Below are 24,747 nucleotides of genomic sequence, written 5' to 3' on the forward strand. Positions count from 1 at the left end.
AATGTTAACAAGAAGAAAAACAAAAACAGTAATTTTCCTAATAGCATTAAATTTTAGGATGCAAATGATTGAAAGTTTCTTTTAAAATATTTCAAAGTAATGCATACTTGCTTTGTAATATATAATGAAAAACAAAGAAATTTTAAGAATAGCTAGAAGAAATAAACATTTTAGGTCAAGAGGGTGTCAAGTAATTGAAGGCAGATACATAATTTATAAACGCCATAGGGAGGTAAAATCTTAGAAGAATGTATTTGTAAATATGATGTAAAAGAACATGAACTATGTGCTAAGCTGAGGAAGGACTGGTTGCTCTTATTCAGGCAAAAAGACAAGAAAAAAGTGTGATGTCTTAGAGCAGGAGGCCTTTCTTGACTTATTCAGACAACAGAGTAGCCCAGAAGAGTAGTTCTTCAACTTTAAGACTGTGGAAGGAATAGCTATTATAATTTGGGGATGGGCCCTGGAAACAGAAATGAGCAAGACTGCCAAGTGTGGTATGGTGGAAGGCGCACTGGGCTGGGGGTCACTGCCTCTCGGTTCTAGAACTGATTCTGCTGAAGTGACCTTGGGCAAGTCACTTAATTTCTTTAGGCCTTAGTTTCTTCAGATGAGATGAAGGTCTCTTAAAGTTATATAATTTCTATGATTCTAGAAGGCTAATGTCATACAATGACAATACATCGCTTTGAGAAACTCTTAAAAACATTTCATAGAACTTAAGGCTCTTACAGCACAGTGTAAAAAACTACGGCTTAAACATAGGGGAACCATTACCATCATCAATAAGATCCAAGGACTACTATAAAGAATTTTAAGTTTCTAGAAGTGAGGCACACTTAGCAATGTTAGGAGAGAAAGTCATTATGGTCTGACTTAGCATAGTCTGATACAGAATAAAGTAATCCCCTTACAATAAAATGTTCAAATTACAATAAATTTTTTAGCTCAAATATCCAGGAAACTACATTTTTAATTCTTGACCATTAGGAGAAAACTATTACAGTGACATCTATTTATGCCACCAATAGATTCAAAAGCCCATAGTCAATATTAATACTAATGAATATTCTCTCAGGTCACTTTAAATGGATTAAGAGTTGCTGAGGGCAACTCTGTCCTTCTAATTATCAAAGTTGAGAACCTCAGAGTCCTCAATCTTCACTCTCTCTCCCCCCATATATATAGTCATTGCCACATCATGTCAATTTTACCTCTACAACATCTCTTGTATCCACCCCATTAGCAAACAGCAATCAGCATCATGCAGGCCCCTATCACCTCCATCCTGGCCTGCTACCACTTCTTCAATGGCTCCTGATTCCAGTATCTTTCCTTTTCAATCCCTCTTCCAGAAAACATGACAAAAGCTTACAAGTCACCCCTTCTATTCAAGAATTTTCAGGGGATCGCTATTGCCTTCAAGATAAAAATACAAATTCTTCAGTTTGGCATTTAAAGCCAGGCACAGTCTGGGTCAAGCCTACCTCCTCACATTTACTTTTCACTATTCCTTTTTATGTGACTTACTTGCTTTGCCTAGAACTCAATATTCCATCTCCCACCTCCAAGCCCTTGCATAGGCTGTTCCCCATGCCTGAAATGCACTCCCTCCTCACCTCTGCCTCTTAGAATCCTTAGCTTCCTTCGAGTCTCAGTTCAGGTGTCACCTCTATAGGGGGCCTTTCCTGATCCCCTTAGGAGTGAGTGTTCTTTACCCATGCAGGGTGACTAGTAGAAAGTCCAAGTGAGCTATATATAGTGTGGTTAAAAGATAATGAGGAGAAAGACATTATTTTAAAAACTGAAAATAAAAAAGTTAGACTTTAGAGTCACTGACATTATTTAAAAACTGAAAACAGAAAAAGTTAGACTTTAGAGTCACTGACTATTAGACTTACAAAAATAACAAATATAAACTATTCCTTTGGACAAGCAGCTTCTTTCCAATGTCAGTATCTTGACCCCCATTTTTATTTAGTGGAGCCACTTTAGCAATAGTGGGATAGGCAGATAGGGTTTGTTGGTTTGTTTTTTTCCTCTATAGGAATGCCCTGAATGTCCAGGGAGGCTGGACTAGTCTGTGAAAATTCTCTTTGTTAGATCAGGAAGGAGTTCTAAAGTGTAGGCAATTAACTTTTTCCAAAGGTAGGAGGGGAAGAAAAAACAAGGGCAGCTCACCAACTGACCTCAGGTTCCGAAATGCTTATGTACTCACAATCTTTATTTATCTTGGTGTCACATCACAGAATTTCCTTTTGGTCTGCTGTAATGTTAGGCTTGCCCAGCCTTTCCTCGGAATAGCACTGTTTGCCACAGAGCCAAGATACACAATTTCTCATATTTTTTGAATATTTGTCAACTGAAGTAAAGCCTTTATATGAAGAGCAGTAATTCTTTTATTTCCTTTTGACTTTACAAACTACACTCAATCTTTTATCACTAAACAACTGCATCAATAATATTGCTTAGATACTTTTTCTTTAAACTAACCCCCACAATCTTGGACTCAAAGAATATTAGACACAGAGATGATCCAGTCCAATTATGTCATCTTCTAATTGGGGAAACTGAGGCCCAAGGATTAAATGACTTGCCAAAAGTTACATATTGAGATAGCAGAGTAATGGCTAGAACTTCAGTCTTTTAAACCTCTATTCAATGCTCTTTTCAGTATAAAAGCTCTGGATGAAGACACAATTCTTCAAATTGAACCAGATTCCTAATGTACTGATATTTTCTCAAGGACTGCACTAAGATCAGCAAAGGTTCATATTTACCTATTCATTAAAAATGTATATTAGAAGAAACACTAATCAGCACAATTTACATAAAATAATCTATTCTCATGTATAGCTGAGACCTAACATGAAGGTACACCTGTCATTTTTGTTCCTCATTTTTAGAGCTCCCAAGAGTTTTCCCTTTCAATTTTTTGAAAAAGCAAATGGGAAACTGGGGTGGGAAAGGCAATGTTAAATCAGTTCCTTTTCTCCTCATAGCTCAGAGGTCATCTGTTCCAATATCCTACACAACAGAAGAATTCCTTTTATAATGTCTCTGATAAGTGGTTATCCAGCCTCTACTCAAATGTTTTTTTGGTAGGGAATTTGCCACTTAACTCATTATACTTATGAACAGCTCCGATCATTAGAAAAGTCTTCCTTATGTTGTGTTCTCCTTTGAACTACAACATGGTGCCCAGAAAGAACGTCAGAACACCAAAGAAGGGCACTAGGACGGGAATGGGAATATCTTTAATATTTAAAGGGCTGTCTTGAAAAGTAGATTTGTTTTTTATATAGCTGCAGATGGCAGAAACAGAAGCTATTGGTAGAATCCATAGGGAGGGAGATTTTAGCTCAATATAAAAAGGAACTTTCAATGTCATGGATGAAATGCTTTATAATGCAACTTTATTAATAATCAAATTTTCACATTCAGAAGCCTTGGCAATCCATCCATCTACACATATACATACATACATGTGCACATATATGCATACACACTCATATATGTACATAATACACATGTGGATGTACATGCACACATGCATGTATATACATATAGAGACAAACATATACAGCAATATACATACCTATACTTAGGCCATTAATAGTTTCAAAGGTGTGGTTGATAATGGAATACCTTAGTTTTTCAAAAATTTAGTTTTACTATAATTCCTCCTGTAGAAAACCATAATTTAATAAAATACTATTTCTACAATATAACTAAATTTTTCACAAGAAATATTGTCCATATATTGGGAGATGAAAGAAGAGAAAAATAAGAAGTCTCAAGATCACCCCCCAAAAGTATTTATCTGAAGACTTAGAATTTAATATCCCACTCTGAAAGAAGGGATAGGGTGAAGAAAAACGCAACCTTCACAGAATCATCAAATTTTTAGAACTGGAAAGGATCTTAAAATTCACCTATTCCATCCTTCTCATCTTATGGTTTATAAAACTGACTCCCAGAAAGAAGCAGCTTGCCCAGCCTAAAGGGCTTATTAATGGCAAAGCCAGAATTAGAATCAAATCTCCTGACTCCCAAAGTCCAATGCTCCTTTTATTCTATTGTGCTATTTGTGTGATGGCTGTTGTGCATTTGATTTTCCTGATGATTCCAATTACATTCAGCCCCAGATCTATTCAGCACAAGTGATGCAGTGAAATGTAATTAACTAAGTACTTTATACCCTGTGATAAAGCTGCTTCTTCCTGCCCCCCATTTCTGATGCTTGTATATGTGATAACCTTAGTGTAATTATACCAATGTCTCACATACACATGTTAAAAAGGAGTAAGTTGTGGGTTTAGTTTATTGTTAAATAAGGAATATTCATGAAAGACCTCAAATTTTAGCAAAGAAAACAATAATTAAATATGGAACCTAGGGGCCTGGGCAGTACAGACTGCACCATTAGAAAAAGAGAAAGAGTTTAAGTTAGCATAGAGTACAATGTAGAAAAGACATATTCCTCAGGTAAGCAATGGAACCCAGCTTGGATGCTGGAGCCATAAACCCTCCGATAACTAGGGACAGCTGGATCAAGAGAATGGGATAAAAGAGGGACCACTGCACCTCAATACACCTGCTCCAACACTTACTAATTGTGTGACTGTAGGCATGTCTTGGCACCTCAGTTTTCTCAACCATAAAATGCAGATAATAACACTTGCATTATCTACTTTATGAGGTCATCATGAAGAATGCACTTTGTAAACTTTAAAGTTCTATAAAAATGTGGATTACAATTATTACCTGGATTCTAGTGACACAGACGTTTCATGTAATGACAATCACTGAATCTCAAGCTTCAAAAGAGGTTAATCAGACCAATTTCTATCTGAAGAGGAGTCCCTTATGTAACAAACCTGAAAAATGGTTATACAGCTTCTGTCGAGGTCCTCTGGGGATGGGAGAACACTATCTTCCATTCCCCTTCCCCCCTCCCCCAAATACACCAGCTCATGCCCTGAAAGAGCTTACACTCAAATGGGGATACAAGAAAAGAATGATAAGCAAATCAAGGTAGTTTACAGGGAGAATACTAATAATGGGGAAACAGGGACTAAGATTTGTTTAAAAAGACCTGAGTTTCCTTGAAGGAATAGGATTCTTAAGTTAGGTTTGAGGAGTGCATTTCAGGCATGTTAGACAGCTTATGAGTCAGGAGATACAATGTCAAATTCGAGAAACTACAAGTGTGGCTGGAATACAGAAAAAATAGGTTGGAGACAGACAATAGAGTGCTTTAAAGGAACATTTTGGGGCAGGGAAGTGGCATTCTTCTATCTGTGCCTTCAGAAGATGATTTTGGCAATTATATGGAGGATAATTGGAAAAGGGTGACAATAGAAGCATAGAAACCAGTATGCAAAGAAAGAGATAGTAAGAGCTTGAACAGGATTGGAGTTCAGTAAGTGAGTGGACAAGGAGACTGGTAAAAGAAATGTAACAGAGGTAGAATGTGGCGTGAAAAAATGGAGCAATTTTAGCTTTAAAAACTCTATTCATAGATAACTGGAGAAACTGGGTTGTCCATAAAGGGAGGCCCATTAGTCTAATAAAAGTGATAAATCTTAACAGCTATAATAAAATAATTCTTGATTAACTCAAGAAGAGTGAGTTGCTGTCACAATGAAAGAGTAAGTGGAAATTAATAGAACTACTTTTTTGAGGTATTGCATAGAGGCAAGCCCTGAATTCTTTGGTATTGGGAATGAATATCTGGTGTGCCAGTATAGACTGAGAGCCCTTAATTTTGCTTAAATAACAGAAATAATTAGAAACAAGCTCAGAAATCATAGATCAGAGAATCATAGAACTACTAAGTGAAAAAGGATGTTAAAGGCCATTAAATCCAAACCTCACCCAAAGTATAAATTATGCTTCTAGTGCCTTTGACAAAGTTATATGGCTTCTGTTTGGATATGTTTTGTGAGGAAGAACTTACTATTTTTCAAGGCAATCTGGTCCTTCTTGAACAGCTCACATTAAAAGGAAAATTTCCTTTATATTGTTAGGAAGTTGTTTTTTTTTGGGGGGGGGGTGAAGGAAGAAATAAGGGACAGATTTTGTTTAAATACTGAGTAAAAATCTGCCTTTCTATAATGAAGTTCTTAAAGGTTCTTTTAAAAATGTTGTTCTCTTTAAAGTCATTGTCACATATTAATCTTAGTTCTGTCCTCTGATTTTAAGCTGAACCAAATCTAATCCTTAGTCCACATGACAACCCTTAAGTATCTGAAGACATATTTATCCTAATTCTTTTCTTCTCCAGGCTAAGCATTTCTAGTCTCTTCAACCAATTAAGTCATCTTTTTTGAATTTCATCGCCATTCTGGGTCACCCACTTCTGGATTCACTCTAAAACTGTGGTGCCCAGAAAGGTTCTAAAACAATGCCTATGTGGTCTCACTAACTGGGTGAGAGTGGCACTTCTTTCCCTCAGGATTCTCTACTCTGAAAGCTCCTCACATAGATGTCTGTATTCTTGAAGGCTTTGTCAGGAAAGTGTGAACTCTGGCAGGTATTATACAACTGGAGAGGCTTCCAGCGAGTGTAGGCAAGAGGGTATGTTTGTTTTCCCAAGACCTGCCTCACTAAGCTTAGAGAAGTTCCATTACCAGACTAGCAGCAGAATGATGCATTTTTTGGCCCCAGAAACTTCAGAGGTATTGTGAGCCAGGTCATGAAAGCAGTGCTCACACAGTGATGTAATCACAGGTTTAAAAAAAAATTAAGAAAGAGAACATGAGCTTTTGGGGATGGCCTATCATGGCGCAGACTCACATTGAATTTGCTGCCTATTAAAATAGCCTAGGTCTTTTTCACATCAGCTGTTTTATAGCCACATTTTCTCTATCCTTTATAGTCTCATCTTCCTTATAACATTTACTATCTATTTCTCCTGTCTACTTCCACAGGTAATTTTTTTTTTAATGAAGTGAAGGATTTGACATTTTATCCCTATTAAATTTAATCTTAATATTTAATGATTTAATTTCACTCAATTAAACAATTATTAATGTCTACTATCACTATGCTAGATGGACAGAGTTTTAAACCAGAAGGGGCCTAAGAGATTACATACGGCAAATTCATTTTACAGATGAAGAAAAGGGGCTTTAAACTTGGCTAAGGTATGAAAAAACAGTTAGCATCAGGGATGGAACAAGGCTCTAGGTTTCCTGCCTCCTATTTTAGAACTTTTTTTCCCACTACATCATGATTCTGATTAAAATACTGTAAATGTCTACAGATGAGGGATATCCTGTTAAGAGTATTTACTCTACATAAAGAAAATTATTGTCCTTTTTTCGGATACACATATGTTTTACAAATAGACATTCCATATTACCAGCAAGAATTTCCAGAGAGTTGTATCCTAGGATTCTATCCCATAAAAGCAAAAGCTGATCCGTAGCTAGGTAACCGGAGAATGCACGTACCATCCACTTAAATGATATACGAAGTCTGTAATGAAGGGAAAAAGGAAGAAAGTGACAGTTATATTTCTTTTCAAAAAAGTTAAATATTTAGAATACACCAAATCATTTATAGTTAGGAATACTCCTTTCAGAGTCTTATAAATATACCTAAGAAATAAAAAAGCAACTATTCTCTGGAGAGAACTACACAGAACAATTCCATACCATAATATTATAATATGCAGGATTAAAATATTAGGAGGCTGAAAAATACCTGCTAAGATCTCTAGGCCAGCCATGAGAAATTATCCTTTCATTTTCCACTTTTTAGATTATACTGATTAATAAAAGGAGTATGAAAAAAAATGAAATACGTTATAGGCAAGCCATAAGAAGATCAGGTGTCATCCATGAATCATTCCTTGATTGTCCTAGCTAGAAGTGATCCCTTCCTTCACCATGCCTTCAGTCACCCTGGTCTGCAAGCTCAATATCAGCCCAGACTCAGCACCCTCATTCATTAACAGATTCAATCAACTGCCAAATCTTATTATTTATATTTCCACAATATTTATTGTTTTCCTCTCCTTCTTTCCATTCTCACAGTCACTGCTGTAACTCAGACTCTCACTACCACCTGCTTGATATACTGCAACAGTTTCTACCTGGTTTCCCCTGCCTCACTCCAGTCCATTATCCACAAAGTTGTCAAAGTGATTTTCTTAAAAGTGACCATGTCACCCTCCCCATTTTCCACCTCAATAAACTCTAGTGGCTCCCTATTATTTCAAGGATCAAATAAAAATTCATGTTTTGTATTTAAAGCCCTTTACAAAGTGCTTCTAAACTACTTTTCCAGTCCAAGTAGACATTATTTCTGTTCATCTTTAACCAAAATCTCCTTCTTACTATTCCTCATACATGACACTCTATCATTCTGGACTTTCCATTGGTTATTCCTCAGGCATAGAAAACATGTCTACCTCATTGCTACCTCTTAGAATACCTCATTTCCTTCAAGGCTTAGTTCAAACACTCTTTTCTGATTCTCTCCCAGTTACTAGAGCTTTCTGTCAAAACTACTTATATTTCTTCAGTCTCTGTCTTTTTCTCTCTCTCATACACATGTAAACACACATACACATACACACACAGAGAGACAGTGTGTGTTTTCAGATATATACCTCTATATATCTATCCATTCACCCATCCATCCATCCACCCATCCATCCATCCATTCATCCAGCCATGTTATCTCCCCTGTCTAAATTCCCTCCTTAGGGAAAGGGGGACTGTTTGTGCTAACTTTCTAACCCCATTTACTACCATACTGGAAGTTCTTGAGAGCAGGGACTCAATCATGCCTTACATTTAAATTTTCAGTACCTAGTGCAGTATAGTGTATCTAATATATGTTTGGTAAAGTGAAATAATCACTGAACTCCTATTCAAACAATTTGGAGGAGTCAAACCATATCAAAGTGGAATGAATAGATATTTCCCTTAGGGCATTATAGCAAATTTTAATATTCATAATAGTTTTGGTTAATCAGAATATCATGGTAGTCTTAACATCACACTTATAATTCAGTATTTGTTTCTACAAATTGTTTATTTGTATGTGGCAAATATCTTTTATCAAGAATAGAAGAGAATTCATTGTTGTAACTCTTGTACCAAACAGGAAATTCTTGATAAAGAATATATTAGATATCTATAAATCCTTCCATACATTTTCAGAATATTTTGAAGGTATAGTTTATTAATGAATAATTATAATTCCACTTAACTTAAGGGTATATTTCTATCTTGAAAGAGTTTAATTCATCTCAAAGGATTTTCTTTTTCAGAAGACTCAGCTCAAGCCACCACTTCTGTATTAGACCTTTCCTGGTCCTCCCAGCTACCAAGACCTTCACTACTTCATATTTGCTTTGTGTATGTATAAGTATATACAATATAGTTTTTATGTGTACATCGTCTCCCTCATTATAAATGAAAGCTCTTTGAGGACAACGATGGTTTTACTTTTGGCTCTGTAGCCTAGCATAGTGTCTTAAACAGAGTATATGTTTACTAAATATTTGTTAATTGATAATTTGATTAAATGTGGGAGTATGTTTCCCTATTGCACAAATAAGAGAAAAATACTCACGGCTGAGCTCCAATTTCCCGTAGATGATAAAAGAGTTGTGGAAGATGAGTTTGAAGAAGTGTCTCAAACAGCAAACACAGTGAAACAATACCCTAACATAATAATAATTCATTAAAATTATAGTTATAGTAATTAAATTTTTTCAAAATTATTTTCCAAGTTCACAATGAGGAAAATATTATGAATATTAATGTAAATATCAGTTAAATATTTTTAATTTAAGCAGCAAAAACACAAGTAGAAAATGTTATTAGTAATTCACTGCAATGAACAAATATGAACATTCACTGCAATGAACAAACAAGAAATTTCATTCATCTTTTAAGTATATAAACAGCTTATTATAAATGTCCCAGGATATCTCATTTTTAACACAATGGCCTCTCCACTGAAACAGATATGTAACATACAAATGGTCCAGGAAAATCACTATTACACAGAACAAACTGTTATTTGGCCTGATATATAAGATCACTTAAGGCCACAGAGAAATGAGTTTTTTCTGGATACTTGCCAGTTTTCGGGTATTTCCCTGTTGCCTTCCCCACACCCTTTGTTGTCTCCCTCTATAATGGCTTTCCCCTCCTGTTGCCTCTCTCCTGGGAAAAAAATATTTCCTGTTGCTTTTCTCACTCTTCCTATATAACCTCCCCTTCCTTCCCTCTCTTACTTTGTCACCCCACCAGGAAAACTATTTGTTTAGTGGTTGACATGAGGTAGTCATTAAACATGGCTCTTTGATTAACCAATAAAAAGAAAAAAAAGTAATATTAATGTAGCGTAAGAAACAATAGAAAAGCGGATTCTTTAGGAAACATATAAAAATGCCTGATTCAAGACTCAGGCAGTTTAGCAATCTTTCAGGCTGATTCTGCAGGGGAAATTTTGATATTATTTTTGAGTTTCTACAGAAAAAGAATCAATCCAATTCTAAATTCATAGGATTCATTGCAGACTCGAAAAGAGGTGACTACCTGCAAGTCCTTATTCTATTAAAAAAGAATGAGTGGGCCAAGGCAAGCTGAATTAGTCAGGAAATCAAGTAATGTAACTGTGAGCTCAGCATGAAGGTAGTGATAGGAAATCTAAGAACTATTCATCATAATTTTTTTTTCTATTTGTCTATTTTTTTTTCTATTTGTCCAAGGAAATGGTAATTGCAGGGTTGCTTTGAACCCTGAAGTACAGAAATGTTCAGGAAATAAAAGAAGAAGATTTCAGGCTGCCCCTGAGGTGGAAGATGAGAAGAAAGATTTTATCAGTCTGACTTCCATTCCAGATAAAAACTGAGGAAGACGAGCAAAATCAAGTTATCCAAATGTAGGATGCTGGGCTGAATTTCATTGCTTGTATCTGTGTAATCCTAGAATCATCTCATAATAAAAGCTTTAGTTTGCAATATAATAGTCTAAGATTAGGATGTTAAAAAAATAGTTGATGCCTCTCCTACCTCTACTTCCCACATGTAATAATGCATATGATTAAACTAGATGAATAAAAGAGCAGATAATTCACTATAAGCACCTTCCTTAGGCACCATGAAGGCTAATTAAGTAGGATAGAAAAATTTTACTTTAGCAGGTTTGGTCCCTCACATGTGAATTTTATTCAACATTTCAACTGCAAGGTCAAAACTACTTCTACATGGGACAAGGAAGCTCAAAAAAGTTAAATACATTTCAAAAACTAAGCCCCATTCATTCTAGGTGTTGGAAGGGGCAGGGGAAAAGATAGTAATAAAGATAAGGCAAGGACCAAAGAAAATGGAGAAGAGAGATTTTTAAAATTTTGTGCTCAATTTGCTTTTTACTTGTCTCTAAAAATTTAGCAAAGCTAAGGGAAAACTTTTAAAATTACATGGCTAACTAGCCAAAATATCAAATTATGAACTTGGAAAACAAGTGACAAGCAATAATTTCTTTACTTGTCAATAGTCTGAAATGCCTTATTTTTTTCCAAAACCAAAAAGGCCAGTACACATATGGCAAATGTTTCTCTAGAACATGCTTTTACATTAAACTGATTTTTATAGAAATCTGAATTTGCATTCATGTTTCAATATATAAAAGATGACACTTCTCCAAAACTAATTGATCAATGGCATTTTTTCTAGCTCTTCATAAAAACATTTACTTACATTTCCTCCCTCTTAAAACCACCCTCACTGCCCTGATTCTATGCCAGAATTATGATCTGATATTCAACACCACAAATTAAATGTGTAGTTTTATAATATTATTTTAAGAAGTCCATATAAATACAATTAAAGAAAATCTGCCACTATGTAGTCTTCTAATAAAAAAAAATTACAGATATAAGCTAATTGACTCAATTTCTAATGAACTTACAGAAGGATGAGAAGAGATGGAATGGAGTCTGAAGAAAAAACGCACATACATCTCACGGAATATCTGATACAATTTGGAAGGTTCATGGTACAGAAAACAAAGTGGAGCAACTGAAAGGATAAAAAAATTAATTGACAACATTGCAATTAAATTAGTTTAATGAATAAAAATGCATGATACATGTAAGTAGATAAATCCATACATTCACAGTAATTGCACTCATCAAGAAGAAATAATATATAACACATGTCTAATTTCCACCTATGTTATTTTAAATTTTAGGCTACACTATTTTAAATCCATATGCTGGATTCTGAAGCACATGTAAAGGCTATCAGTCTTAAAAGATGATATTATGTTTAGTCTGGCCATATCTGGTTTTTCTGCTATTTACTAGATTTTTTTATTTAAAAAAGCAGAAATAAAGCACGAGTTAAATATAAGCCATCAAAATCTAGGCTCATCAGAAGCTGAAATAATCACACGAAGATGGTGGTTTTCTAGAGGACATTTTCAACTTCAAACAAACTCTTAAGGAACAACAACGACAACAACAAAAGATAAAAATAAAGCCATATATAATTTTGTGTGAAAAATGACTGACTGGAAGCTCTGTAAAGGAATTCTCTGTAAGGGAATCAGATTTGCCTTTCGACATTTTGGAAGAATAAATAGAGTTCAGAGATCTCAGGGAACATTAGAAGTGTCACGGTCCATAGAGGTCCAAAGAGGCAATTTCCTCTAGTAATTGAGATAGGATTTCCCTCATTAATAAGCTTGTAACAACAACAATAATACTTAGCATTTATATAGCATCTGCCATGTTCCAGGCCCTGTGCTCAGTGCTTTATAAATGTTATCTCATTTGAACCTCAAAAATGAGAAGATTAGCTCCATTTTACAGTTGAGGAAACTGAGGCTGAGAGAGGTTACATGTCTTTCTCCAAGTCACACATCTAACAATCTGAAGCTGATTGGAATTCAGGTTTTCCTAACTCCAGGCCCAGCACTCTATCTACTGCACCACCTAGCTACATATAGTATGAGAGGATTAAATCAGCACATTTAAATCTTCATCTAAATGATTTTTGCTAAGCATTTATAAATTTTAAAACCTTAAAAATGATTTTAATTTAAAAATAAATATTTAAGAAATAGTTTAGTTTAAAGGATAGTACCAAGGTCAAAGAAAGCTGCTTTCAAACTTGCTTAAAACAAATAAATTGTCAAAAAGAACCCCCAACTATTTAACAAAGAAAAATTGAGTGGTCTTTCACTTAATATAAAATCATAATACAGGGCAGAAAATCTATGCAAGATATATCTATACAAGTTTAATTTTGCACCAGCATATCAGGAAGTTGTAATTTTAGATAAGAACTAAACCATACTAGTAAAAAGGCAACATAAACTAGTTTCTGAGATTTTAAAATCCTTGAAAGTGCTTTAATAAAGATTTTTGGGAGCAAAAACAACAATCAGCTTGTAGCTCATAAATACAAAACTGAATTCAGGAGATTTACAAGCTTTAATAAAATAAAAATCACATATCGTCAGTGATGTACAACTGGTAAGAAGCAAGTCATTGGTCTTGGCTAATGGCAGAAGGAGATGAAATGAACTCATCAAATCAGCCTCCTGTCTTTCTTGGTTTCTTTTCACTTTTAACAAGTGAAAGAAAAAAAATTATCAAATATAAAATGCTTAAAGCAGGACAATTCCAACTCTCTGGAATAGAGTACTATAATATGATGATTCTGTTTACCAAAACACCTTAAGAAAATCAATACTAATAACTGGTCACTTTAAGAAGATTAGAAAAAGATAAACCAATTTTAGGGATAGATTTTTATATATGGAGTTTGGTAAGTTACCCACCAACTTCATAAACAAAGGGTAAAAGATGCTATAATACTCAGTAACCATTCTAAATCTATTTATGATACTCAAAATCAAGTACTATTTATTAAGCATTCTTTGTTAGGTGTGATACATAAATCAGAAAACATATGGTCCCGTCCTCATAGACATCACGATATAAGGAAATAACTTGGATGTAGCATGTGTACACCGATACATGAGGATGAATCTCAGTCTCTCTCTCTCTGTCTCTCTCTGTCTCTCTCTCTGTCTCTCTCTCCCTCTCCCTCTCACTTTGCTTTTGTAAGACAATTTCATTTCTGTAGTTAGCAGACAGCTTCTTAGATACTTACATTTAATCTTAAAGTTTTAAAATTATTATTTAGTAAAGGAATGCAGAAAAATAATTTTATATGAAATCAGAAAAAAGGGCCCCACTAATGGTTAGCTAATATTCAAAACAACAGATTAATTTATGATTTATATACCAACCTACTTCTAAAAATGATTTGAAGAAGAAAAATAGTAGAATTGCATTATGTTGAATTCTGTCATATAGGAAGAGACACAGGAATTGGACCTGTGTTTTTATAGCTCTAAATGATTCCTAGATAAGGAAGCTCCTTCTTTCAGTGCAGGCTGACAACTTCTTTGTGACTTCTAGGCTTAGAGAGTTATCCAGAACATCAGAAATGTATCAGTATCACCCAGTCAAGAGGCAAGACTTGAAATAAAGTCTTCTGTGATACAAGTCCAGGTCTCCTATTCACTAGGCAATCCTATTCTACTTCTAATTATGACATTTATTAAAAGCATTCTACAAAAATCTTCTGATGGAGATAAGATTTTCTTTGGATAAACATTCTCACTTGCCTTGCTCCCTTGAAATATAAGTGAAATTGACATAAGCTTTTTTTTTTCATCGATTTTAAACTAATCTCTGCCTTTCGAAAATGATTTTTAAAAGTCATGCAACACAACTTAACCAATCTGCATAAAATGAAGGGAAGACTGGTTGGTATAAATTAGAAAAAAAAATCTAGATCATCATATTTTTAATGAACAGAATACAATTATATTACTTTCAGATTCATAGGTTACCTAAAACTGAGGAAAAGTAGGGACTTCTAGAGCTCTTTAGTGTATGGTGTTTTAAAAAATTATAAGTCTAATTTAAAAAAGTATATAGCTAAATGGGTTCTGCTAAAGTAGTTGTGGATACAGAAAAGTTTTTCTTAAATGGTTTAAATATTTGTTTAATTCTTTTTATATAATGGCTAATTTTTGAATTAATAGGGTATTATTTACTTTGAAGATACCTAGCAATATTCAATTTTGTGGCATCAATCAGTGCCTTTAAATCATATAAATGAACAGAACTAGAAGTTTCACTGTGAAAGTATTTCAATCAATTTTCATGATTCAAATTAACTTTATTCAACATAAAATGTTAAGTTGAAACTTTATGATTAAAGGACAAGAATGTGGATTTAATCAAGATGTATCTGTCTTAATTTCCCTATCATGAAATCCCTTGTGCTTTTAAAAAATAGAAATACATTAGAATTTTTCTATAATATTATCTGCTATGGAGTTGTGGTAAAAGATGGGTTCAAATACCAATGCTGACGCACCACAAGTTATTAAGTTGTTTTACTTTTCATTCCTATTGACTAAGACCTGAGAAGAGAATAATAGCAAGGTGCTTATATATTTTTAATTTGAGTATTATCTGATATCTACTGAATTTCAAATGCTTTATATTCACACTATCAACCTAGATTTTTTAAAATATTGAGCATTAATGAATTTTTCATAAAGCAAAACATTAAATGATTTCTGAACTTTTTGCTAGATATTATGAAATTAAAACTATACATTCCAAACCAGATGATTAAAAACGAAGGGAAAACACCCCTTGGAAAATATTAGTCATATTAAATTCCAAATTTTAAAATTCCATGCTGGAAGTATATGACAAGCTTCCTCAAGCTGTCCCTTGTTTGTCACTCCAACCAAGGCCAGAAGGGCTCATTACTTTCTCTTGTTCATCTTCTGCTGGCATTGGATGACAGAGAGGCACTTGGGCTTCTCTTCACACGTACTTAGGGCTGTCTGCATATGTCAGTCTAACAGATGGAGTGCATACCAACAGCCTAGACAAATCATAGGAGCAAACCTGATGCTGTATTTTCCTTTCAACACTTCCTGGTTCATTTTATATTTGTAAAATTTCTAGGTGAGATTGTCCCTCAAACCCCAGAATCTTGAGTCATACTATTTACTGTCTGTTAAAACTAAATCACACACACACACACACACACACACACACACACAGACCCTTAATCCTATTTGCCCTAACAGAATTCAAAGCAAATTTTAATTTCCCAGACAGCTATTATAGTGGCAAAGAAAACAGACCTTTATTTTATTTTTTAATAAAACATGTAAACAAACAAGAAATTGAAGATTTCAAACACTGGCAGCATGATTAACCAGTTAAGTGTGGGCAGTGGAAGAAATGTGACTTCTTTGTTTAAAGTCAGTAAAAGTGTTATGTAAATGACTCTTTGAAAGCTCAACTTACCATACATTGAAAATCCATGGAAAGGGATTACACCTACAAAAAAAAACGACAGATGCAATTTAATAACAATTTTTTTCATAAAAAATCCCTATTAGATCCATCTTAAAAATATGACATGTTTCATATTAACAAAATTAACAAATCTTAAGTCATTAAGTGGGGGCAAGTAGGAGGCACATTGAATAGAGTGCTGGGCCTGGAGTGAGGAAGACTTCGGTCCAAATCTGGTCTCAGACACTCAGTAGCTGTGTGACCTTGGGCAAGGTCTTAACCCTGTTTGCCTCAGTTTCCTCAACTGTAAAATGGGCTGGAGAAGGAAATGGCAAAATACTTCAGTATCTTTGCTAAGAAAACCCCAAATGGGATCATGAAGAGTGGGGCACACTGAAACAACTGAACAACAAGAAGTCATTAAGTACTGTAAAAGATCCTAGAATAGGATCATATTTAGGAAATAAAATATCGAGTATTGTTTTTACAATACTTGCCCTGAAGTTGTAAGAAGTACCAAATTAGTAGTGTGAATCACTGAAGAAAGATAGCATAAAGAATATTTTATACTAATTACATGATAGAGGTAGTTTTGTATAGTGGATAAATGGCTGACCTAGGAGTTATGAAGACTAGTGTTCAAGTCCTATTTCTGACATGTAACACTTGTGGGAAGTCACTAATTCTCTCACAGGCCCATAACATGCTGAGGCTAAAATCAAGTAATCACCCGTTTGGCTTTGCTCACATTTTCCTGATACTTTTCCTATAGTCTACCTAATTTGTTCTCTACTTTTTTGCTGTGTATCCCTTTTATAGGTTCCACTATCTTGTCAATGTGCTCTTGATTTTTCAACATTCCTTCAGGCAATATATCAAAATGGTGGTATGCTGAAATTTCCAGTTTCTGCACAGCCTTCCTGGTGTTAATCTCCTCTCACCTGATTTTATCAGCAACCAACTTGGGCCATCCTATACCTTACTTAGCATCCTGATATGGTGATTTTCAATCTTTTCTGGATACATACTCCCCTCCCCTTATTCCTTGTAAAATTTTTTTATCCTGCATTATTGCAATAGAAGTACATTTTTTCAAAAAATATTTTTCTCCCTTTTAAAAATAAACTTGTTTAGAATACAGTCCAACTAATAGTCCTTGTATTTTATTTGGTTTTATACAATATTTAGTTTTGTTCTCTCAATCATACATATGTGTGTGTATATATATATATATACATATATATATATATATATATATAATTTTTTGTTCTAGTTCAAAGGATGACTGCTTTCTAAAATTAATACTACACTTTTGGTACTTTAGTAATATTGATATTTCCTTATTATGGTACTTGATCTCACTAATTAAGTCATATTTACTTACATATTTTGCTGTTTTATGGTGCGTGTGTGTGTATTACATAGAGTAAAGGTATGATTATAGTTATTAGGGATAGAAATAGGGCTAGAGAATTAGAGACAGACCTTGGGTAAAAAATAGGGATAGCAAATAGGGATAATTGGCTTTCTTTTCCTTTTTAGTTAACAGAGAAAAGGGCTAGAAATATAGGGAAAGGTTAGTGAAATAAGGATAAATTAAGATCAAACATGTAAACAGGTATAGGTTATAGGTAGGGAAAGCTTATTTAATATCTTAAAACTAGATTTTTAATAGGGCAGTTAGATGATGCAGCGGATAGAGTGCTGGGCCTGGAGACAGGAATACTTATCTTCCTGAGTTCAAATTAGGCCTTGGACACTTAGGTACTCTGTGACCATGGGCAAGTGTTTGCCTCAGTTTCTTCATCTGTAAAATGAGCTGGAGAAGGAAACGGCTCCGGTATCTTTGCCAAGAAAACCCCAAATGGGGTCATGGAGAGTCAGATGTGACTGAAACAACCAAGTAACAAAGACTTTTAATATGAGATTAGCTCTTGAGTGATGGCATTTCAATTGGAATAAATTGAAGTAAATCAGATTGGCAAGTGAATTACAAAGATAAAACTTAGTAACAGAGAAGATGAAAGGATGAAGTATTTAGTAAGAAAGATATTTTATGTGGTATTTTCTGAATCATGTGCACTAGTTGAATTTCATCTACTTTAAGATTTCCTTTTTGATAAGTAACACAATTGTACATGGGAGTTGGACTTTGTCAAAAGAATCTACTACAAGGAATCAATTTCATATTCAATGTAACATAGGTTTTTTTGTCTTCAGATGTATTAGGGAATAATAGTTTCTTAAAATGATTGTCTATATCAAACATATAAAACTTGAGGCAAGATTGGTTGGAAGATATTGTATACAAGAAAAATATTTCAAGATCATTATTGTCCATTAGAAAAACCTTCCTGGGTGATGTCCAGATGACTGAAACTTAACCCTTGAAGGACTGAAGGCATAAGAAACAGAGAATTAAGTTTTTTAAAAAGCTGTTTAGGAATATGTCTATATCTGAGATAAAAGAAGTGGTTTGCCAAAAATATTTAGGCAGTATGCAAGCCTAAGGGTACAAATAGATTCTTTGCTCATAGTGGTTCTAGGAGAAATTTGGGGCCATTAAAAGAACTTGGTAAAAAACTGCAATTTGCTATTCCTAATATCCCTTCACCAACTACTTCTACTAAGTCCTTTGACATTATACGAATTTTGAGGCAAAGAACAGAAAATCCTCTGTACTTTTAATCTTCTCAGGCTTAATTCTGTGAGTCTGTGGTATTTGAGTTAGGAAAAATAGTTGCCTTTTTACATGAATAATAGTTAGCATTTATATAGTGCTCTAAGGTTTGCAAAGCACTTTACATACGTTATCTCATTTAATCCTCACAACAACTCTGGGAAGTAGGCATTATTATTATCCTCATTTTTCAGATGAGGAAATTTAGGCAGAGAGAATTCAAGAGATTTACCCAGGGTCACACAGTTAGTGTCTCAGGTCACATCTGAACTCAGGCTTCCTGACTCCAGCTTCAGGGCTCTATCCTCTGCATTATAAAGCTGCCTCCTCTAGAATATTTTAAAGTGTTTTATGTACTTCCTTGTCTTAAACAGAATGTACTAAGCATAATTTTCAGATCATGCAAAATCATTATGGTACAGTGATGCTTTCATCACACAGTGAGACGCATGCTCAGGGGCTTCGCCAAAATACGTGAACTTGTGTAACAACACACTAGTTTCATAATCTTATGCTTTTTTGAACCCTCGCATCTACTTTTTCTATCTTTTTGTTATTGAGCTATTTACTGTGAGATACAGAGCTCTGGATTTAGAGTCAGAAGGTGAGGGTGTAAATTCTTGCTCTGCCACTTACTACTTGTGTGACTTGGACAGGGCATTTAATTTCCCAGGGCATCAGTTGCCTCAACTGTATGATGAGGGGCTATATGACTTGAAATTCCTTTTTATTTATAAATCTACAATCCTATAATCTTGCTACTGCCAGTGTGTCTGAGTATGACAATCTCTCCCTTTTCTAATTTATTTCCTTTATTCTGTTCAGAGTTTGGAAGCTAATTAAGAGAACTTTTGAAAACCCTATGGAGTAAATAGGCTCTATTCCTGAGAAGAGAGGTCTCTCCTGAGGGGAGTTACTTAAAAAGTAGATGTAATTTAATGCAGCTATTTTTGATGTCTAAAGATTTCCCCCCTATTTCCTGGTTCTCAACTATGTTCTAAATAGGTGATGTTGCGGGATAGCTGAGTTTCTTCAGAGGCAAAATGTCAAAGGTTATTCAATATCAATACTCCATCAATCTTTTATAGAGGTCAGCTACATCCCTCATGTTAGATAAAAAATTAGTTCCTTTAGTGTATCAGTAATGACATCGACTATTTAAAGACTTATTTTTAGTTTCTTTTGGAGTTTTTTTTTAATGCTATCTTTTGCTTCTCTATCATTGTCATTTCTGAATATATCCCCTCCCCTTTTCCAAGCTATCCCTTTTATAATGAAGAAGAAAAAAAAAATGCAGTGTAGTGAAACCAAACTCAACTAATGTCTTAAGGAATATACAATCTTCCATACCTATAGCCCCTAACCTCTGCAATGAAGGGAAAAAGTTTTGTTTTTTTTTTAAAGTCTTCTACACGATCAACCTTGGTTGTGATTATTACACAGCATTCAAGCTTTGTTGCTTTGCTTTTTCTGTTTACAATGCTTTCTACTGTATTGTTTTCTTGATTCTGCTTACTTAACTTTGCATCAGTTCACGTGAGTATTCTCACACATCTCTGAACTCTTCTTATTCATCATTTCTTTTGGTATAGTAGTATCACTACATTTATCAACTACAACTTCTTTAACCATTTCCTATCTTATAAGCATCTCCTGTTTCTACTTTTTTGCTACAACAAAAAGTACTGTTATGAATATTTTGTTGTATCTGAAACCTGTATGTCTTTGATCTCCTTGGTCTATATGAATAGAAATGGAATGTTTGGGTCAAAGAAAATGGACATTTTAGTAACTTTTTAAACAGCAAATTGCTTTCTAGAATGGTTGGATGAAATTCAGAGCTCCACCAATAGTACAATAGTATTGTAACTATAACGACAACAACTAACATTTATACAGCACCAATTCTGTACCAGGCACTGGGCTAAGCATTTTGCAAGTACTATCTCATTTGATCCTCACAATAACTCTGGGAGGTAAGTGTTGTTATTTTCCCTATTTCAAAACTGAAGAAACTGAGGCAAACAGAGGTTAAGTGACTTGCCCAAGGTCACAGAGCTAGGTATTCTCTAAGAGTAAATGTGAACACAGATCCTTTCTGCTTCCAGACCTAGCAGTCTGTGCCCTAGGGTGCCACCTAGTGGTCTCCAGCATTAGTATGCCTGTCTTCTCTTCCCACAGCCCACTTCAGCATTTTGGGGTTTTTTTGGTCTTGGTTTTGTTTGTTAGTTTGTTTTTTACTGATTACTTCCATCTTTGCCAATTTGCTGAGTGTGAAGTGAAGCCTCTGAGCAGTTTTGATTTGCTTTTTTTGTTGTTTATCATCTGAAGCACTCTTAAATTTTATTTTTCAATTTACAATTATTGTTTTGAGGACTATATGTACACTGTGACTACTTAATCTCTGTGGAGAGGTTCTTTGTCTTATAAATTTGTATTAACGAAGTGGAATGGAATAAGTATTACTGAACACCTACTATGTGGTAGGTATTATGAGAAACACTTTACTGATATTATCTCACTTGATCCTCACAATAACCCTGAGAGGGAGGTACTATTACTACCCCTCCCCCCTTTCTTTTTACAGTTTAAGAAAATAAGGCAGAAGTTAAGTGACTTGTCCAGGGTCACAGAGTAAATATCTGACATTCATTTGAACTCAGGTGTTTCTGACTCGAGGCCTAGTGCATCTACCCTGCTACAACACTAGCTTCCCATGTGCTCTCTCTATTTGTGTGTATGTACACACATATATTAGACAATAGATTCTTATCTATAAGATATAGATCTATATATAGATGTCATCTCTCTTTATATATATATTATATAATATATTAGATTCTTATTGTTGTAAGGTAACCCAACTCACCTGCCACCTGATTTGGAGCCCACTATTAAGCCACCATTAAGCCCCTTTATATTTGTCTTTGTTTTTATCATAAACCCTGTAACTGCTTGTAACAGCTTAAAGGCATAGTCCTGGGTAAGAGTTACCCAAGGCACAGTCCTGGCCCCTTATCTTTTCTTAAGTTAGAACTTCCCTAAATCAGTAAGCCTTGAAGCAGCAGCATGTATAAGGATTATGGTACAAGCCTGTATAGAGATCATGGGGCAAGTCCATGCTGACCCAGCAAGGTCTTCCACCCAAGATGTTGACCAAGCAGGGTCCCCCACACCCTTCACCCAGAACATGACCCTAGCCTGTTCCATGACTCTAGCCTGTTTGGGGAAATTCCACTGGCCCTGTGCCCTCCACCCTATTCTAGGAAGGACCCTGATCATGTCATTGTACCCCTGGGCCATGTTTTCCAAATTAGCCCTGAGCTATGGATCCAAAGAGTGGCTGTTCTTGGCTTCTGTGTGTCACTGCTTGTGCTAGCTCCCCTCCCCAATTGTGGTTTTTACCTTTATAAACTCAGTCTGTACCCCAATGCAGGGCTGCCTGATTTGAGTGTATACTCCGGGCAGTCACGCGCTTGATCAATAAATCCACTCTAAATTTATCTAAAAACCCAGATCTCAGCTCTCTCTTATTCTCTTCACAACATTATCAGAGATCTTCAATGTGAAGTTTTTTTTTCCACTTTGAGAGAGGACCTTCTTATTTGGCCTACATTTATTTTGTTTGTACAAAAGCTTCTCAGCTTCATACAATCATCTATGATATCTTTTGTGACTTTTTGTAACACTTGTCTTGGTGAATAATTCTTCCTTGTATCCAAAGCTGTTAAAGTACTTGATCTCATTTTTTTCCTAACTTTTTGTGGTCTGATGTTTTGTATTCAGATCAAGTACCCATTTAAAACTTGTAGTATATGCTATAAGCTGTTGGTCAAAACTTATTTTCTGTAAAACTTTTTCTAGTTTTCCTGGTAACTTTTGACAAATAGGGGGTTTTTCTCCAAGCTAGTTATGTTTTCTAGTTAAACAAAGGGTTAGTTAGCATGATTATTTCAAATTCTAGCTTATTTATTGATCTTGCCATTCACTTGAGACTGCCCAGCTTCTCACCACCTGGCAGAGCAATACTAGTACAAGATGCCAGAAAACATCCCTTCCATCCCACCACTCAGTTCCAGAGGGATTAATCTACTTAGTTTTTGTAATATCTTAAAGCTAAGCTGACTGATTGGTGGGTGAGCGCTTAAGTCAGTGCCAGGCCCCATACCAGACCCTGTTTCACTTCCTATCCAACTTTCTACTCCAGCCCTCAAACCATCTACCCTGCTACAACCATCCGCCTTCCACTTTCTACCTCTGGCCATGGGAACAGTAATTAAAATAATACTTTCATTATTCCTGGAAAAGTGCTTATCAATTGGCCATAATATGAATTAGCTTCTCATCACAGAGATTTGTTAGACATTCTGCCATGACCAACACTTCCATATATTTACATACATATACATGTATGTATATATCTCCCCTATTAGAATGGAAACTCTTTGAAGACCAAGACTGCCTCACTTTTATAATAGTAGCTGTAGTGCTTGGCATGGTGTCTGGCAAATAATAAGCACTTTACAAGTGCTCGCTCATTCATCTACTTTTTAATTTTTTTAAACAAAGGACAAATACTTTTGATGATTACTGTTTTATAATATATTTTGAAGTCTATGTGCTATTTTTTCTTTATCCCTATTTTTTTCATTCTTTCTCCTATGATTCATTTGTTTCTCCAAATGAAATCTTATTATTTTGTCCAGCATGATAAAGTACCTCTAGGTAATTTGATTGATATAGCAAGAAATCTGCAATTGTTTTAGATACTACTGTCATTTTCTGTACATGTGTGTGACTCAGCCATGACCAATAAATATCCCTCCAAATATTTAAGCTGTGTCCTTATTTCTTTAAAGAGTGTTTTGTAATTATATTTATGTATCTCAAGTGTATCTTAACCTCTCTGTGGCTTCTCACACTGTTTAACATGATCTGTCCTCTCTAGTTTTGGTGCTTTCTCCCGGTTCTTCTCTTACCTGTCAGACCACTCCTTCTCAACTCTCCTCTGCTGGATCTTCATTTAGGTCATACCCACTGGCTAGCTGGGGGTCTCCAATGATCTGTCTAGAGACCTATTCTCTTCTCCCTTTACACTGCTTCACTTGGTGATCTCCTCAGTGCCCAGTTTCAATTATCATCTCTATGAGGATGAATATAACATCTGTATCTCTCTTGAGTTCTAGTCCTTCATCACTAACTGCCTTTTGAACATCTCAAACTGGATATCCCATAGGCATCCCAAAACACTTCCCTCCTTCCAACTTTCCTATTACTGTCAAGGGTACCACCATACTCCCAGTACCCCACATTTACAAACTCAGTAATTACAACTCCCTGATTCTTCTTTTGGACTCACACCACATACCAACTGTTGTCAGATCCCATTGATTCCACCTTCACAGGATCTTTTGTATATGTCCCTTTTTCTCTTACTCATGTAGCTATTACCCTAGTACAGGTCCTCACCATGTGTACTACTTCCATGTACTTCTATGTACATGTTAGTCTGTCAGTCTTGTTGTTGTTTTTCAATCATGCTCAACTCTTCATTGATACTATTTGGAGTTTTCTTGGCAAAGATACTGGGGTGTTTTGCTGTTTCTGTCTCCAGCTCATTTTGCAGATGAGGAAACTGAGGTGAACTGGGTTAAGGGACAAGTTGAGGGTCACACAGCTAGTAAGTG

The 24,747-nt window shown here is 35.1% G+C and overlaps 1 protein-coding gene across 3 annotated transcripts in view; it reads right to left on the bottom strand.

The window, feature by feature from the left end:
• The window catches only part of TBC1D19 (TBC1 domain family member 19), a 144,117-nt gene that overhangs the window by 11,851 nt on the left and 107,519 nt on the right, over window positions 1-24,747 (bottom strand). For 2 of the 3 annotated variants that reach the window (XM_069068830.1, XM_069068828.1), the window contains exons 16-19: window positions 16,390-16,422; window positions 11,943-12,052; window positions 9,595-9,686; window positions 7,370-7,485 (exon numbers count right to left, since the gene is read on the bottom strand). In XM_069068830.1, coding sequence (XP_068924931.1) covers window positions 7,370-7,485; window positions 9,595-9,686; window positions 11,943-12,052; window positions 16,390-16,422 — 351 coding nt within the window. Of the gene's footprint in view, window positions 1-1,619; window positions 1,753-7,369; window positions 7,486-9,594; window positions 9,687-11,942; window positions 12,053-16,389; window positions 16,423-24,747 lie in introns of all 3 variants that reach the window. The other variant, XR_011164570.1, reaches the window with a different exon arrangement.

The sequence above is a fragment of the Petaurus breviceps genome, unplaced genomic scaffold (genome assembly GCF_028583685.1).
Source record: "Petaurus breviceps papuanus isolate PSGF00001 unplaced genomic scaffold, PetGlider_PUasm1.0 140, whole genome shotgun sequence".
NCBI classification, from domain to species: domain Eukaryota; kingdom Metazoa; phylum Chordata; class Mammalia; order Diprotodontia; family Petauridae; genus Petaurus; species Petaurus breviceps.